Genomic DNA, 19,189 nt, shown 5'->3' with positions numbered 1-19,189 from the left:
TTTTCTATTAGGGAAATTGTCCATTCTGAGGTTGTCACAGTTCAGGGGAACTGCACCTGTATTCCCCCCTCACTCCCCCATGATCCCCCAAGGGCACCTACTCTAGGCTCCCGACTCTCCAGCTGTCAGCTCTCTTGGGCAGAAAACTGCGTCTCTCTCCTTCCTGACCAGGGTTTTTCCAGATGCACAGCTCCCTGACTATACAGTAATATCCCCAGCAAGCCAGACTGCTTAAAAGGCCAGCACCTGCAATTTGCCTTCTCTCCAGAGACTATGAATTACAATTCATCATAGAGCTCTTTCTAAAAAAGCACATTTTTTCTTAAGGTGAAAGGATTACAGAGAAAGCATAAAAGAACCTACATGCATGCTAAAAAGCCTACCAGAGGTCATTCATCAATCTTATGAGGCTCCTTCCAACCCTTCCACAAGGATTGGAGCGCTCCCCCACCCCCTTGAACAGAAGGTCCTGTCTGTATGCTGTATCAGAAAGAAGGCTCTGAGTCAGTTTAAACCCAGGCTATTTATCCAAAAGTCATAGAAACATAGAAGATTAGAGTTGGAAGAGACCTCAGGAGGACATCTAGTCCAATCCCCTGCTCAAAGCAGGACCAACACCAACTAAATCATCCCAACCAAGGCTTTATCAAGCCAGGCCTTAAAAACCTCTAAGGATGGAGATTCCACCACCTCTCTAGCTAACTCATTCCAGTGCTTCACCACCCTCCTAGTCAAATAGTTTTTCCTAATATCCAACCTAGACCTCCCCCACTGCAACTTGAGATGATTGCTTCTTGTTCTGTCATCTGGCACCACTGAGAACAGCCAAGCTCCATCCTCTTTGGAACCCCCCTTCAGGTAGTTGAAGGCTGCTATCAAATCCCACCTCACTCTTCTCTTCTGCAGACAAAACAAGCCCAGTTCCCTCAGCCTCTCCTCATAAGTCATGTGCCCCAGCCCCCTAATCACTTCCGTTGCCCTCCGCTGGACTCTCTCCAATTTGTCCACATCCTTTCTGTAGTGGGGGCCCAAAACTGGACACAATACTCCAGATGTGGCCTCACCAGTGCCGAATAGAGGGGAATAATCACTTCCCTTGATCTGCTGGCAATGCTCCTACTAATGCAGCCCAAGGGCACACTGTTGACTCATATCCAGCTTCTCATCCACTGTAATCCCCAGGTCCTTTTTTGCAGAACTACCGCTTAGCCAGTCGGTCCCCAGCCTGTAGCAGTGCATGGGATTCTTCCATCCTAAATGCAGGACTCTGCATTTGTCCTTGTTGAACCTCATCAGATTCTTTTGGCCCAATCCTCCAGTTTGTCTAGGTCACTCTGGACCCTATCCCTTTCCTCCATTGTATCTACCTCTCCCCGCAGCTGTGTGTGGAAAGTCCTTCCTTTGTCTGCCAGTCTCTGGAGAATCTAGTTTGAACTAGCATATGTGAGCATCCCCAGGAAGCAGTACCTTTTTGGGGGAGGGAGGAGCACACCACTTTTCTGATTTGCCTTAATCCCCACCCACTGTTTTTAGTTCCTGGAGGAGCTGTGGTAGCCCTCCCCCATGGAGTCGAACACAGTCATACATAAAACATTCATTTAAAACAATGGACCCCAAAGATACTGAATAGGGTTGCAACGGCTGTCACATCTCCCCCCGAGAGAGGCTACATTTAATCCCAGACCACAATAATACATAAACAATACAATAAGGTCTTTCAAGGATATTGCAGGAAAATTGCCATAAACGTCGCACAGATTTCTTTCACCTTTCTTGGAAACAACTGGTAAGGAGGCTGATTGGTCCTCCAGCACTTCCCATGTTGTCAGAGTAGCACTTCCTACCTAGTCACTACACTTATCCCAGCAAAGCTCTGGCATTGTACAATTTGGTTCTGATATGCTTATTTCAGGCAAAAGCATATGAGGAAGTTTTGTATCATTCTGACCCCACTTCATTTTCACCAGATCAGGCCTCTTTTGCAGACATCCCATCACATAGCGTAAGACCTGTGTGTGGCCGTAGAACTGCAAACTTTTTAAACAGCAAAAACCCCAGTGAATGAACAGTTTACTGCTCAGTCTCTTAATAATTATTAATTATTTCCTAGTGTTCACCAATGTGCTAGCTAGGAGCTTCACAGAAACTGCACAGAAAGCCGGTTCCTGCCCCAAAAGAGCTTAAAATCTACTGACCCAGACCTGCAAACACTTACTGCTTTGTGTAGTGCTTACTACAGTGAATAGTCCCATTGGTTTCTATGTGACTACTCATGTTAGCAAGTGTTTGTAGGATGAGATTCAAAAGATGGACTTGGCAGAAAAGTGAGGACACAAGGAGGGGAAGGGATTATTCATTATTCATCATTTAACTCTTTATATGCTTTTGTAAACTTAAAATTGGCACCATATAACACCACGTCTTCCTTAGAAATTAACAGATAAATACTGGGTGGATCAGGTTTGCTCTGGGATTGCACCAGCTTCTCCTGTCATAAAACCCACTGCAGGTTTCAGAGTGCTAGAACGTCTGCCAAGCAAAGAGGCTGCACTGGAGTAAAGCAGGGTCAAAACCTCTTTTCTGCCAGGGATGGCTGGGTTTTGGGAACAAAGCTGCCCAAATAGTGGGAAGTGCTAGACAAGAAGAGAAGAGGGTGTAGCAAGGGCAGCCAGAGACACTGGTTCAGCACCCTCCCTCAATGACTCCTAAACAGCAGTGCAAGTAGGGCGGTACGGTACGCCTTACCAGCAAGGTATTTATAGCTGGTATGGCGTACCAGAAAGACATAGGAGGAGCAGAACGTGGGGCTGAGTGGCCTCAGGCCGGCAGCTCCTCCGGCGCATCTGTACCGACCCCAGACCTTCCACGTAGGGTCTCCTTCGTCTCTACAGCAGCCCCGCCAGAGGACAGGGCTGGGGGCGGTACAGCCACGCTGGAGGAGCTGCAAACATTCTGCTCCTTTCCCTGCTGCATTTCCTGGAAGAGCCCTGAACCACAGAGCTCTCCCGGGAACTGCAACGGGGAAAGGAGCAGAACATGGGGCCACTGGGCGGCCCCACGCTGGCAGCTCCTCCGGCACCGCTGTACCACCCCCAGCCTTGTCCCCCACCCCCAGCCCTGTTCTCTGGCAGGGCTGCTGTACAGGTGAAGGAGACCCTGTATAAAAGGGCTGGGGCGGTAACGCCACGCCGGAGGAGCTGCTGGCCTGAGGTCACCCAGCAGCCCCACATTCTGCTCCTTTCACCACTGCAGTTCTGAAGTCTCCAGTGCAGTAGGAGGAGGACAGAGCCCCTCTTTTCTCCCCCCTCCCCCGCCCCCAGTAAGGGGGCTGGATCATGGGGAGGGGACGGGGAGAGCATGAGGGTCCCAGGCTGGGGGTGGGGAAGGGAGGAGTCACGTGGAAGGTCATGTGAGGAGGTCACATGCCTCCCATTAGCTGCTGCCCCCCTCATACTGGTAAGAAATGGATTCCACTTGCACCACTGCTCCTAAAGAGCCCCAGTGAAAGACAAAACTGCCCCTCTCCAGATAGAAGCAATACCTAAATATTATAGTTTTAGTCTATTTAAACCCTTACTCTCCCTCTCTCTTCCCAGCCAAAAAAAAGTCGGTCAGTGAAAATATAAACATTGCACACAGAGGCCTAGGTGAAGGTATTCTGGAAATGCAATGCTTATCGCCTAGGACAAGCATTTCCACACAGGCCTGCCAATTCTCAGCAACTAACCACTGACACTTTCCAGCTACGTGTTCGTCTTTCTATTTATGCCTCAGCTATGAGACTATGTAGTTCTGATACCCGATATTCATAGCAGCTAGAACAGTCTTGAAACCAGTGGGTTACACTAGAAACTGGACGAAGATATTTCTGGTAGTATGTGTGGCAGGGAGGAAATTCTGTCCCCTGAAATAAACATTTTAAAGGTTGTCTTTAAAGCACCTTCTGAAATCAGTTCCGCTCATCATGCCTGTCTCTAATTTATGTAGGTAGCCATGTCGGCAATGTGGGAAGAAGGTGCCACGATACAGAGCCAACCTTAGAGGGACTTTAAATAAGTGGCCTCAGGGGACACTAAAGAGGAAAAGACATTCATGTCTCCTACCAAAAAAGCTGCAACGTACCAATGCTTCTGTGACCTTAAATCAGTCACTAGTGTAGGGTGACCAGAAGTCCCGATTTTATAGGGACAGTCCTGATTTTGGGGTCTTTTTCTTATATAGGCTACTATTACCCCCTACCCCCGTCCCGATTTTTCACATTTGCTGTCTGGTCACCCTACACTGGTGTGGTCTATTTTGGGGCGGGGGGTGGCCTTTTGGGGGAAGGGTGGAAATTAGTAAATTCTTTAAGTTTAGAAGATAACTAAGCCTTGATCCTCCAACTGACTGTGCACAATCACACCCACATGGTGCCCTACTGACTCCAACAGATTCAGTGCAGGCTCAGCGCCCAATCAATACGCAGCTCTGAGCCTAGACTTGGAATCACACAGTTTTCTCCTCGAGATGGGCTCAGACTAGAGCCACAAATTCAGTCTCACAGATTCGAATCTGAGCACCACCACAAAGTAAGGAGATTTGGAGCTGGGGTTTTCATTTGAGCCATTATGAAGCTAGCTAGAGGCCACTTACAAAATCTGGATCCTGAGCCAGGTTTGGATTTTGAAGATTTCCAAGGTAACAGAGCTGATTAATTTGGGCCCAATCTCTGCTTTTTACTTATGACAGTCGAGCATAATGTTAACCCGCAAGGCTGACCTATTAAACAACTAAAGTAACTAAGTCTTCATATAACTTTTATACCTGCTATGTAGACGTCCTGGGCCTGGGTAGGCACTGCATAGGGCTTGGTGCTGTAAGGGGAATGAGTGCGCTTGGCTTCCACTAGAGTCAATGGGCCTGTTTCTCCACTGCCTTTCACTGTGCACAGTCATTTGCACCTGTGCAAAGTGAGCGTAAGATGCCATCAAATCAGAATTATAGTGTTGATCCCTCTTTTCCACAAGTGTAAATGACCAACCACACAAGGGACAAGGCAGTAGAGAATCAGACCCAGTCGAATTAACATCGCTGAGCAGGTGGTAGGAGGTGCTCAACACTTGCATGATCAGACAGGGTTACATTTCTAGTTATTTTCTCTTGCTTGCAATGCTTCCATGTCAGTGAAGCTAATGATCTCCCTGCCTACCACTATGCCAGTACATTTTCATCATTTTCTTAAAGAAAATTTATGCTGAAAACTCAACCATCTCCAACTTGGTATTGGGCACCGTAGCCTAGTCTCGTTGGGGCACAAGTTATAATACTGGCTTTTACACAGTGGGCCAAATAGGAACCACAAAATGCAGGCAATTTTTTTTTAACCTACCCCTTGTCAGAAGGAAAATGGAAGCTCACCTGCCTAACTCTTTTTTTTTTTTTTTTTTTTTTTTTGTGTTAGTGAAAGTTATCAGGTGATGGCAGAAATCACCTGAAGTTCCCTTCCTTTATTCACAAACCAGGTTCGTCAGATGGTAGTACCTAGTCAGTTGAAGCCTCACTGAACCTTGCTTGTGGATGGATAAAGGAAGAGACCTACACATGGTTCCTATGGTCCCCTGATAACTTTCACTAGCACCACACTAAAAAAAAAAGAAGGGAATTTTTATATATATATATATATATATATGAGAGTTGAGCTAGGTGCAACAATGCATCTGGATCAAGGCCAGGAACACACTGCCACATGGATCCCTGGACAGGATTGATAAATTGTTTCGTTGAGGCCAAGGCTGTCTTTGTTTATGTCTCATGCAACACTGAGCAGCTCATTCTTGGTGCTTGATAAATAGTATTTATGGAAATTAAGCTCTGGCTTGCAGTTGCAAGCATAGATATTTTAGAAGTCAGACCAATCAGGAAGCAGGGAAGTCTGGTGTATTTTGTCAGACAACAGCCAGCTCTTCAGAGCATTTTTACAGCTATTCTGTGTCAGGTGTTGTCATAACTATAAAGGGAAGGGTAACAGCTCTCCTGTGTACAGTACTATAAAATCCCTCCTGGCCAGAGACTCCAAAATTCTTTTCCCTGTAAAGGGTTAAGAAGCTCAGGTAACCTGGCTGACACCTGACCCAAAGGACCAATAAGGGGACAAGATACTTTCAAATCTTGGGGGGGAGGGGGGAAGGCTTTTGTTTGTGCTCTTTGTTTGGGAAGTTGTTCGCTCTTGAGACTGAGAGGGACCAGACATCAATCTAGGTTCTCCAAATCTTTCTGAACAAGTCTCTCATATTTCAAACTTGTAAGTAAACAGCCAGGCAAGGCGTGTTAGTTTATCTTTGTTTTCTCAACTTGTAAATGTACCTTTTACTAGAGTGTTTATCTCTGTTTGCTGTACTTTGAACCTAAGGCTAGAGGGGGGTTCTCTGAGCTCTTTAAGTTTGATTACCCTGTAAAGTTATTTTCCATCCTGATTTTACAGAGATGATGTTTACCCTTTTTCTTTAATTAAAAGCCTTCTTTTTAAGAACCTGATTGATTTTTCCTTGTTTTTAGATCCAAGGGGGTTGGATCTTGATCCACCAGGAGTTGGTGGGAAAAAGGAGGGGGATGGTTAATTTCTCCTTGTTTTAAGATCCAAGGGGTTTGGATCTGTATTCACCAGAGAATTGGTGAAGGTCTCTCAAGGCTACCCAGGGAAGGGAATTAGCTTTGGGATGATGGCAGCGGACCAGATCTAAGCTGGTAGTTAAGCTTAGAAGTTTTCATGCAGGCCCCCCACATTTGTACCCTAAAGTTCAAAGTGGGGAAGCAGCCTTGACAGGTGTGCAAAGACAAAAACAATATTCTTTGTCACTCAGGCTACGTCCTCACTACGGGGAGGGGGGGAGGTGTCAATTTAAGATACGCAAATTCAGCTACGTGAATAGCGTAGCTGAATTCGACGTATCGGAGCCGACTTACCCCGCTGTGAGAACGGCGGCAAATCGACCTCCGTGGCTCCCCCGTCGACGGCGCTTACTCCTACCTCTGCTGGTGGAGTACAAGCGTAGATTCGGGGATCGATTGTCACGTCCCGACGAGACGCGATAATTCGATCCCCGAGAGATCGATTTCTACCCGCCGATTCAGGCTGGTCTTGTAGACGTAGCCTCAGTCACTCTTAGCCTCAAAGAGCTGAAGTCATTGGCTGGTTACAAATTAAGAATTCTGTTAAGAATTACTGTTGAAAAAAGAAAAGATAAGCCACAGAAAGTGTGTCTTTCTAGTCCAGCGTATGAAAAGAAGCAGAGATTCAGATGAAGAATACAAGGGCCTGATTCCCCACTCCATTACACCAATTTTATTCTGGTGTAACTTCACTGATTTTATTAAACTGATATAACAGAGTAGATAATCAAATTCAGTTCACCCAGCTCAGGGCAGAGTCTGCCCTGGTGTAACACCAACAAATTCAACTAAGTTACACTTGGAATGAATTGGGCCCCTTATTAACAAAAACATGGACAAGATATTCAGGCCCTGATCCAGCAAAGCATTTAAGCACACGCTGAACGTCTAGCACAGAAGTAGGTCAGTTGAAGTCAATGGGACTACCTTGTCTCTTTCACCAACAAAAGTTGGTCCAATAAAAGGAAAGGTCTTGTAATTTTAAAATGCACACCTAAAAAAAATAGGGAGCAATCTTATTCATAGACTTTTCTATGACGTTCTTCACCACAGTATCCGGGCACCTCACACACACAGATGGATTTAGTGTAATACCACTGCTGTGATATAGGGAAACTGAGGCACAGATGGATTTAGGGGCTAGACCTCTCCCCCGGACTTAGGAAGCCCATGAAAGGGCAAGGTACAATTGAATTCCCTGCACCTAAGAGAGTGGTTTTGTCTCCGGTGCCTTCCCCTGCTTTCACATCTTCCCCGTCAACATGGCTTTTCCTGTTGCCTCACATACAAATGCATCTCCCATTGTGTTCTGGCTTTCCCAATACTTGATTTACATCAGAGAGATAGGTGGGGGAGGTAATATCTTTTATTGGACCAACTTCTGTTGGTGAAAGAGACATGCTTTCAAGCTTACACAGAGCTCTTCTTTGGAAACTGGAAACATACTCAGACTGCTACAGAGAAATACAAGAGGTGGAACAGATTGTTTAGCATAAGTAGTTAACACATATTTCAAGTGGACCTTGAATGGTCCATTGAAATATGTAACTACTTATGCTAAACATTCTGTTCCACCTCTTGTATTTCTCTGTAGCATTCTGTATAAGCTCAAAAGCTTGTTTCTCTCACAAACAGAAGTTGGTCCAATAAAAGATATTACCTCACCCACTTTGTCTCTCTAATATCTTGGGTCTGACATGGCTGCAACAACACTGCATACATCAGAGTCGTAGGCAGACTGGCAAATCAACATTCCTTTGTCTTGAACAAACTTGTTAATCAACTGTGCCTGGTTACATGGTTTAAACATTTTTAGTATAGAAATATAACAATTTAACTGTCAACCATACATACAACGTGCAAAGCTTATAATAACCAGTTTAATATAAGCTTTCATTTGATACCTCCCACAACATTATTCATAGGAAAATACTATGACAGCAATGTGATAGGTGTCATGAGTTTGTCAGGCCTGATAGCAGTTCACTACTCTGTGTCAGCAGCTAATGGGCCTCTATGTCACAGGGTCCATTCCCACATCAGCCAGTTGGGAAGAGGGTGAGTGTGTATATGCTACATTCCTGAAGGGTGAGTAGCAGGCTGTGCATTCCCTCAGGCAGCGGGAGAAAGGAGTGGATGGAAGGTGTCTCCTCCCACTGTCTCTCTGTGGAAAGGTGCAGCTCCACACTACCCCTAAAGCAGGGCTGTGTTGAACAGGCACAATCTAGCCCTAAGTGATTTGCCCAAAGTTCTGTAGGAAAACTGGTGTAGAACTGGGATTAGAATCCCTATCAGGTCTTAATTGCAAGACCATCCTTCCTCTTTAAATACACTTCTGTCTGAGCAAGAGGTAAACAATAAAAAGACCACTGCTAGTACTTGCTCCTGGGCAGAAAATGAATGATGGAAGAAGTAGCCAGATCTTCAAAAGCATGTTATCTAATTTGGTGAAATGTTTTTTCTCCCACCCAGTTTCAAGGACTGTAACAACAGTCAAAAGATATTCATATTACAACAGTAGTTAAGACTAGATTATTTTATGTCAGATTTACCTCTATACCCAGGCAGAACTCTATTTCATGTTTCATGACCTTCTCATAAACAAACTATGGAAATGCAACTTAGATGGAGCTACTGTAAGGTGGGTGCATAACTGGTTGGAAAACCATTCCTAGAGAGTAGTTATCAGTGGTTCACAGTCATGCTGGAAGGGCATAACGAGTGGGGTCCCGCAGGGATCAGTTCTGGGTCTGGTTCTGTTCAATATATTCATCAATGATTTAGATAATGGCATATAGAGTACACCTATAAAGTTTGCAGGTGGTACCAAACTGGGAGGGTTTGCAAGTGCTTTGGAGGATAGGATTATAATTCAAAACGATCTGGACAAACTGGAAAAATGGTCTAAAGTAAATAGGATGAAATTCAATACGGACAAATGCAAAGTATTCCACTTAGGAAGGAACAATCAGTTGCACACATACAAAATGGGAAATGACTGCCTACGAAGGAGTACTGTGGAAAGGGATCTGGGGGTCATAGTGGACCACAAGCTAAATATGAGTCAACAGTGTGACACTGTTGCAAAAAAAGCAAACATCATTCTGGGATGGATTAGCAGGAGTGTTGTATGCAAGACACGAGAAGTAATTCTTCCGCTCTTCTCCGCGCTGATTAGGCCTCAACTGTAGTATTGTGTCCAATTCTGGTCGCCACGTTTCAGGAAAAATTGGACAAATTGGAGAAAGTCCAGAGAAGAGCAACAAAAATGATTAAAGGTCTAGAAAACGTGACCTATGAGGGAAGATTGAAAATATTGGTTTGTTTAGTCTGGAAAAGAGAAGACAGAGGGGACATGATAACAGTTTTCAAGTAAATAAAAAGTTGTTACAAGAAGGGAGAAAAATTGTTCTTATCCTCTGAGGACAGGACAAGAAGCAATAGGCTTAAATTGCAGCAAGGGAGGCTTAGGTTGGACATTAGGAAAAACTTCCTAATTGTCAGGGTGGTTAAGCACTGGAATAAATTGCCTAGAGAGGTTGTGGAATCTCCATCATTGGAGATTTTTAAGAGCAGGTTAGACAAACACCTGTCAGGGATGGTTTAGATAATACTTAGTCCTGCCATGAGTGCAGGGGACTGGACTAGATGACCTCTCAATGTCCTTTCCAGTCCTATGATTCTATGTTAGTAAACTACTTTATTATACAATGAGTATTTTTGTTTAGCAGAAACATTTAATCACCACCTGACAGACAGGAGTACTAGTAATAAAAATAATTATTTGATGTACTACAGATAGCAATTAGGACTTTATAGGTTTTATATGAGAAACTATAATTTGAGGTTTTCTACTCTCATAACAGTACAAATGATTCTTTTAAAAAAGCATTAGTAAAATGGTAGAGATATCTTAAAATGATGGTATGTACAATATTCTTACAGCAGGTCACATGTTGCAACAAAGCCATCTATTGACGATGCATCGTATTTTTGTTTGCAACTGACATTCTAGATGAAATAGTTATATTTTCCATGTTTAATTTGGCTGCAGTTATTAGATTTTATATTAGTTTCAGAGGATACTGTTAAAGATGTAAAGCAAAGAAATTACCTACCAGGACAACTATTCTATATTAAAATACTTGTATGGGACAGATAATGCCGAGTGCCTCTTGCAAGATGCAAAGCAATCTCACCTCTCATAGACTTTTACACCTTGCATGATTGGATCTTATGTGTCTAAACTTTAAAAAGAATGTTGCAAAACTGGAGGCCTCTCAAAGAAGAGCCAGAAGAATGATCTAAGGTCTAGAATACATTCCTGGCTGTCATAGACCTAAAGACCCCCATTTAGTTAGTTTAGCAAATTGGTGACTTGATCACAGTCTTCAAGTACTTCCACAGAGAAAAGATCTCTTATTTTAGGGAGCTCTTGAAGTGATCAGATCCAACGGCTGAAAGTTAAACTTAGGGGAAACAAGTCAAACTGAAAATATGATGCAACTTTTTAAGCAGTGAGGGTAATCAGCCATTGGAACTGATTACCAAGGAAAGTGGCTCACGCATCACCACGTTGAACTAAATTGACATGTGGAGTAGAGTGCTATTTAATGGGGGTATAAATATTGGAATCTGGCCTTTGAAAGCTTTACATCCAGACTGGATACCTTTCTATAAGCTATGCTGCATGTCCTCCTCAAGTTATTGGGCTTGGTAGTGTCCTTATAGCAGGGAAGAAAAAATCCTTCCATTGCATGATTTACTGGGTGAAATTCTCTGACCTGTGGTATGCAGGGCTCAGACTAAATAATCACAATGGTCCTTCTAGCCTTAAAACCTGGGCATTTATGCATATTAATGCTATCTCTTCCCACCTTAGCTCATATGCATAGCCACTTATTTTGCATGAGGACTGAAAATTTGTTTTTAATTATTCCTGCAGCAGATTTTGACCTGAATTATTAACATAAAGGTTGGTGCTGATTGGACGTCTAACATAGTGAATGCCAATGAAAATGAGGTAGGATCAGAGGCTAAAATAGAGAAAGAACAAGTTAAAAATTACTTAGACAAATTAGACGTCTTCAAGTCACCAGGGCCTGATGAAATACATCCTAGAATACTCAAGGAGCTGACTGAGGAGATATCTGAGCCACTGGCGATTTGGTCTGAAAAGTCATGGAAGATGGCAGAGATTCCAGAAGACTGGAAAAGGACAAATATAGTGCCAATCAGCTTAACTTCTGTACCTGGAAAGATAATGGAGCAAATAATTAAACAATCAATTTGCAATCATCTAGAAGATAATAAGGTGATGAGTAACAGTCAGCATCGATTTGTCAAGAACAAATCATGTCAAACCAACCTGGTAGCTTTCTTAACGGGGTAACAAGCCTTGTGGATAGGGGGGAAGCGGTAGACGTGGTATATCTTGACTTAGTAAAGCTTTTGATATGTCTCGCATGATCTTCTCATAAACAAATTAGGGAAATGCAGCCTAGATGGAGCTACTATAAAGTAGGTGCATAACCGGTTGGAAAACCGTTCCCAGAGAGTAGTTATCAGTGATTCACAGTCATGCTGGAAGGGCATAACGAGTGGGGTCCCGCAGGGATCAGTTCTGGGTGTGGCCCTGTTCAATATCTTCATCAATGATTTAGATAATGGCATAGAGAGTACACCTATAAAGTTTGTAGACGATACTAAACTGGGAGGGATTGAAAGTGCTTTGGATAGGATTATAATTCAAAATGATCTGGACAAACTGGAGAAATGGTCTGAAGTAAATAGGATGAAATCCTCAATAGGACAAATGCAAAGTACTCCACTTAGGAAGGAACAATCAGTTGCACACATACAAAATGGGAAATGACTGCCTAGAAAGGAATACTGTGGAAAGGGATCTGAGAGTCATAGTGGACCACAAGCTAAATATGAGTCAACAGTGTAACACTGTTGCAAAAAAAAGTGAACATCATTCTGGGATGTATTAGCAGGAATGGTGTAAGCAAGACACGAGAAGTAATTCTTCTGCTCTACTCCGTGCTGATTAGGCCTCAATTGTGTCCAGTTCTGGTCGCCACATTTCAGGAAAAATGTGGACAAATTGGAGAAAGTCCAGAAAAGAGCAACAAAAATTATTAAAGGTCTAGAAAACATGACCTATGAGGTAAGATTAAAAATATTGGGTTTGTTTAGTCTGGAAAAAAGAAGACTGAGAGGGGACATAACAGTTTTCAAGTACATAACAGGTCGTTACAAGGAGGAGGGAGAAAATTGTTCTTCTTAGCCTTTGAGGATGGGAGAAGAAGCAATGGGCTTAAATTGCAGCAAGGGAGGTTTAGGATGGACATTAGGAAAAACTTCCTAACTGTTAGGGTGTTAGGGTTAATAAACTGGAATAAATTGCCTAGGGAGGTTGTGGAATCTCCATCATTGGAGATTTTTAAGAGCAGGTTAGACAAGCACCTGTCGGGGATGATCTAGTTAATACTTAGTCCTGCCATGAGTGCAGGGGACTGGACTAGATGACCTCTCGAGGTCCCTTTCAGTCCTATGATTCTATATGATTCTATTTCAACATGGGACAGCAAACTAGGTAGTCATGTTATGGTCCTTTTAAATTTCACTTAGCTATTATGTTTGCTTATGAAAGAATTGTTTTGATAAGTTACAAGTCAGAATGGTTTTTCTGTGAAAGCCTTACGCACCTACTGAAGAGAAGAGATCAGCCAATGTCCCTTAATGTTTCATTATAAGTGCCAAATAACAAGGAAGAAAATTAATCACTTTCTGTAGAGAAACTGAGAAATACCTTGGAGAGCTATTGATTGTACCAGACTACACTACATTGCTTCCAAATGCATTTATGCTAAATGGCAACAATGACTTGACTCAGGAGATTCTGCAGCATCAAATCTTTTATTTTCTTTTTTGGTAGAATCACTTTTTATCTTTCCTCAAATACTTCCAAAAGACAAAACCGATGCTATCTGCTTTACGTGGGTTTCCTTCATCAAGCCTTGATCCTGCAAGCACAAAAGCATGTGAAGTTGAGAGGGACTACTCAAGTGCATGAAGTTACTCACATGCTTGGGATGCACAGAATCAGGGTCTTAACTTACACAAAACTTCATCTTTGAGAAAAAATGTGTTAATAAAAATTCCAGTTAAGACTTTGAGGTTTTCAAACCTACTTAAAGGTTTTCACTTTAAATCACACACAAAAAACCCCAAACAGGCAAGGTTTTGTGCAAGCTCAGCACTTTCCCTTCACCTGATTAGTGATATGAATGTGTACACAACTGTTGAGTAACCACTTATGAATCATGACTGCTTCCCTTTGCCAACCAGCTATCAAGGATTTTGTCTGGCTTGATCAGAACTTGTTAAATGTTCACAAGAGGACTAGCTTTAGAAAGATAAGAAGCATTTCCCCACCACTCCTTGTAATTAAATGGAAATGTTCCTTTACAAAAGCGCACACAGAAAAATGTTGCCTGTTCTATTGAACAACGTGCCCTCCTTCTCCAGCAGTGTCAATGGAGATGTTGTCTAAGGCCAGAGCTAAACTACAGATCTATATCGGTATAACTACATCACTCAGGGGTGTGAATAATCCACACCCCTGAGGAACATAGTTATACAGACCTAACCCCCCACCCCGTGTAGACGGGAGAGCTTCTCCTCCCAACATAGCTACCGCCTCTCGGGGAGGTGGATTAACTATACCAATAGGAGAAGCTCTTCTATCAGCATAGAAGTATCTTCACTTAAGCACTGTGGTGGCATTTTAAGTCTAGATGCAGCATTTTAAGTCTAGATCTGCCCTAAGCCTATGTCCTTGCCACTCATCATTCTGGGTGAAATGGACCCTCCACACACACAGGAGAGCTAAGTGAGTAGGTGTCCTATCTTGGGGAAGTAAATGCAGAAACAGGTACACGGTAAATGTAAATGCAGAAACAGGTAATGCTGTTTTATTAGCAGAACTCAAGCATCCCGCTTCTTACTCTGAGTCCCAGCACCTGAGTCCCATCCAACAGTGTCGGGGTGCTTAGATTACAACAATATGCTGGCCTTAAAGGGAACATCATTACAATGGATTTTCTGACTGGAACTATGGAGAGGTCTGAATTTACTCACCAACATATAGGCAGGTCATGGGGCACCTCTGCAGCTGCTACTCCAGTCCCTGCACTAGGAAGGGGCAAAAAATTCACTTTACATATTCACGGTCAAAGGTTTGTGGTCGGTGAAGGCATGACCCTGCCCCCGCTCCTACTTCTACCACGTCATAAGCAGTGATGGTCTAGAGCCTCTGAATACAAGAATGCTCACTCTCCTTTGCGCCCACTCGGCAACTGCCCACCCAGAACTGTTAGAATTCCTCTGCTTTGGGACGTTTCCAGGGCCCCTACATGCTTGAGTGAATTTCTCTCTTGGTGCTTATTTTACTTCCTCTTGAATGTGTTGTGCAATCTCCTCTTCCTGCCTCTTTGCCTAGTACTTCGATTCCCAGGAGTACAATAGTTACTGGCCTTTTACTTATAACTCAGATGTTCCAAAATGTAACAGAAACGGAATCAACAAGAAGGCTATTATTAGCATGGATGTATTTTATTCTACACAATTTAAGCTGCTTCAGTTGTTTTTTGAGTTAGAGATGAACGAAAAGAAATCCTATAAAACTGTTAATTTTTTCATTTAGTGCAACTCCATCCCCTTTAAGTCACTTATTTTCCAAACATCAAGTATATTCAAGCAGTTTGTCTTTCAAATGCCCCTTTGATCAATTTACAAAGATTTTCTATAAAATCTAAAATCAACAGAAAAATCCTATGATTTTATTCCCTGCTACAAACATGTGGCCTCCTCCTGGGCACCTCCTCAGGCAACCCTGCAGGTGGTGCCTCACCTCAGTTTCCCTCTTGATTCCTCAAATAAACTCAGTACAACCTTCAGACTATATAAATAGCCCTATTTGCAGGGGAATTTATTACCAAAAATCACACTACCATAAACCAGAGCTGCTGTCCCCTACCCAGTCCAAATAGTACATTCATCCCAACAGCAAAAACACCAAGTTCGGCTCCAGCATCTCTCACCACAACTCACCCCAGTTCCCAGTGTCTCTCAGCATACCTCCCTCCAGTTCCCAGGTAGGCTCCAGCATCTCTTGCCACACCTCACTCCAGTTCCCAGGTACAGCTCCAGTGTCTCTCATCACACTTCACCCCAGTCCCAGTGTATCTCACCATACCTGACCCCAGTTCCCAGGTACTGCTCCAGTGTCTCTCACCACACCTCAACTCAGCTCCTCTCTAGCTGAGGTGTTTCACTACACTGTTTCCTCCCCACGTATGGTTACAACTTTTGCAGAGACCTCACTGGGCTCATCCCTGCACCATTCCTCAGTCTTCAGCCTCTCTGGCTTCAGCCCTCCAGCGCAGAGAGCCAGCAGGCATCTCCATCTGCTACTCTCAGCCTTCAGGCCTCTCTGACCTGGGAAAGTCTGCAGGTGACCCCCTTCCTCTCTCACCATCTTGATCTGGCTCCATGGCTCAACTAGGGAATTTTCACCACTCCTTCCTCCTTAAAGCTCTCAGCCCGCCTCTGCCCTTTCTCTGAGCTCTCATGACTCTCCATTTCTTAACCGGGAGTAATAATCTCTCTCCCCCTCTCTTAAGATTCTGGACTCTGGATTCTAAACTTGACTTCCAAGCTTCTGAACTTTCATTTATCAATCCCAGGGGCAGCCTCTCACCCTGCTCACTACATCAAACTAGCTGCACCAAACAGGAAAGCTGAGTCCAATTTCATGTAAGAGGCAAGCTACCCTGTTACACCTAGAAATTCTAAAAGATACATTTAAAAAGGGGCCTTGTTTCAATTTAATCATTCTTCTTAAGTGTTTGCACCCCAACCACTGCAGCATTATGCTAAGGGATGACAGCCAGAAAGGGAAACTGGACTAGTCTAGTTGTACTTTGCAAGCTATGAACAAAAAAACAACATAATAATAGGCAGAGAGTCTCATTTTTAAATTTCTCTCAATAATCTAAGGCTCCCTCCCAAATAGATTATGTGATGTGTCTTTTGAAGTGGGATAACACGTTGGGTAATTCAGCCGTCTCCTTCCCACAACAGTAATAGGAGCATGAACAGCAGCTACTTTTCATAGTATATTTTACTAAGCAGTGCATGGAATACTTGAGATTGTGGTTGAAAGTCACCTCTCTGCACGCAAAGCCAGATCTGCAAAGTTTTGAGAGCAAAGGATTTCCCATACCAACCTGCTGCAGTGCAGCCCCTCTGTGACCGCAATGTCCTTCTGTGGTGATTTTGGGCCCTTGGATCCATTGGTCTTGTAGTGCGGGCAGGAGCAGTGGTTACAGAGGAGCAGGTGGGTTGCACTGAGGTAAGTGCTCTATTTGTAATAATAAAAAGTGACACAGATAGTCAGCACTACTTCTGCCTGTATTAAGATCTACAGGCCTTCCAGCACACATCAGCCCTACCCTCAACAGCTCTCACTGTGCTGGACCTTTGAGGACTGACACAAAGCCCCTCCCTAACATGGCCACTTTGCCTTAGATTAATAGAATCCAAGGCCACAAGGGACCATTGTGATCATCTAGTCTGACTTCCTGTACAACAACTTCCCTAGAGCATACCTCCTTCCTCCTTGATCCCTTTGTCTTCATGAAATGGCATTACAGGCCTTCAGTGACATGGTGGACCTTTCAAAAGCCCTCCGAGGACTGGGGTGAGCTGCAGTGTTGCCAATTCTCATGATTTTATCATGAAACTCACAATATCTGGGGTGAAATCCTGGCCCCATGGATGTCAATGGGAATTTTGCCACCGACTTCCATGGGACCAGGATTTCACCCTTGGTGTTTTTCTTAAAGCTCCAGCTTCTGGAATCGAGCGATTGCATAAGAATCTCAGCTTTCATTTAAAATAAATAAATAAGTTTCTAACCCTCCTGGTCACAGAGAAAAGCCTGAAAATGTGAAACAAGTGCACCCTATCTTCCTACCATAGTTTCATGGCTCCTATCACCGTAATATCTGAACACCTCACAATCATTATCATTATAACACCGCTGTGAGATAGCGAAATACTATTATCCCCATTTTACAGCTGGAGAACTGAGGCACTGAAATGAAATGACTTGCCCTAGATCACACAAGAAGTCTGTAGCCGAGCAGAAAATTGTCTCCCGAGTCTGTGACTAGTGTCCTATCCATAGTACCTTCCTTCCTCTCAATCCTAAAGGCTGAGAATCAGAAGGCAAATAAAAATAACCCAAAATTTAGTTTTAAAAATCTCATGATTTTTAATCCAAGATCATGATTTTAGGGCCTGACTCATTATTTTTAAATAATGGGTTGCGAATACTAGAGTTGCATTCTACGGGTTGGGTTGCCAATTCTGACTGAAGCTATTCCGGGAGATTTTTTTTCCCCCCCAACATGACAATGTAATTTTCTTTAAAAATCCTATTAAAATCTCCTGGATTGCTTTCAATAGTCACCGGGAAATCGATGGCGATTCTGGGAAACTCCAGGCCAATCCTGGAGGGTTGGCAACCCTAGGATAGAGTCATATCTCGTACCAGGGCTCCCATTCACTGCTCAAATGTATATATGGGCAAAATTGGGCTCTTTCTTTTGTTCACTGTGAATTTTAAGTTGACATTTTCAGCACTTTGACAGCTTAGAACAGGCAACAGTAATGATGGTAGTTACCTCATATTATGGAGAAAATAAAAGATTTTTCTGGTCACAAAAATCCACTAAATAATTTAGCCTCATCTATTTTTCCTGAATGACTTTATAACACTCTTTTTATGTTACCGCATATGGTGCTCAGTTTTAAAGTCGTTTAATTTCTATGTCAGTTCCTTCTTCAGGCTTCTGTACTCAATGTTCCCACACAATGCATTTGGTGTGTGTACGATTTAATGCTACTTTTCGTTTCTTTATACCTACGTTTCTCTTTTTGCACTGACCAGGCAGCAAATATATCAGCTCAGGTTCTCCCTTCCCACTAAAGTAAATTACTCACAGCCAGCTGCTGAGCTCATTCAATTGAATCCTTAGAAGTCAAGAAGCAACTAACTGCTTCCTATGCCATAAAATTATATTCTACACTCAATAACAAATTTGGGTAATAATCAGTTGGATGGATAATTTATACAATTATTATGATCTTGATTGAAATTGTTCTACATACTTGCAGAATCACTGCTGTGAATAATCATTGGCGTATAGCTCTTCAAAAGCAATTGACATTATTTGATATTCTAAATTTGAACAACTTTTATTGGTTTCTCTTCCCTGACTGGGTTAGCACAAAGTCTAGAATCAGGTTTCTGAGGCAAACACCATTTCAAATTCAAAATTTGCTTCCTCTGAATATTCTGTAACAGTCATTTAAATTAAATTAATTAAATTAAAATTCACTGTTTCCATGATGTGTATTATAATTATGTGTTAGGTTTTTCTGGTACAGCTGCACTGACAATGTG

General features: G+C 43.0%; 1 protein-coding gene across 6 annotated transcripts in view; it reads right to left on the bottom strand.

Annotated features, from left to right (window-relative positions):
- Positions 1 to 19,189, bottom strand: part of DEPTOR (DEP domain containing MTOR interacting protein) — a 111,911-nt gene that overhangs the window by 80,282 nt on the left and 12,440 nt on the right. For 3 of the 6 annotated variants that reach the window (XR_010598973.1, XM_065586069.1, XM_065586070.1), the window contains exon 3: positions 14,797 to 14,850. The exons of the other annotated variants lie outside the window; for them this stretch is intronic. Coding sequence is in view for 2 of the 3 variants with exons in the window: in XM_065586069.1 (XP_065442141.1) it covers positions 14,797 to 14,850 (54 nt within the window). In the remaining variant the exon portion in view is untranslated. The remainder of the gene's footprint in view (positions 1 to 14,796; positions 14,851 to 19,189) is intronic. 6 annotated transcript variants of the gene reach the window in all.

The sequence above is a fragment of the Chrysemys picta genome, chromosome 2 (genome assembly GCF_011386835.1).
Source record: "Chrysemys picta bellii isolate R12L10 chromosome 2, ASM1138683v2, whole genome shotgun sequence".
In the NCBI taxonomy this organism is placed as follows: domain Eukaryota; kingdom Metazoa; phylum Chordata; order Testudines; family Emydidae; genus Chrysemys; species Chrysemys picta.
The sequence above is the reverse complement of the archived record's forward strand: the minus strand, read 5'-3'. Positions and strand labels throughout refer to the sequence as shown.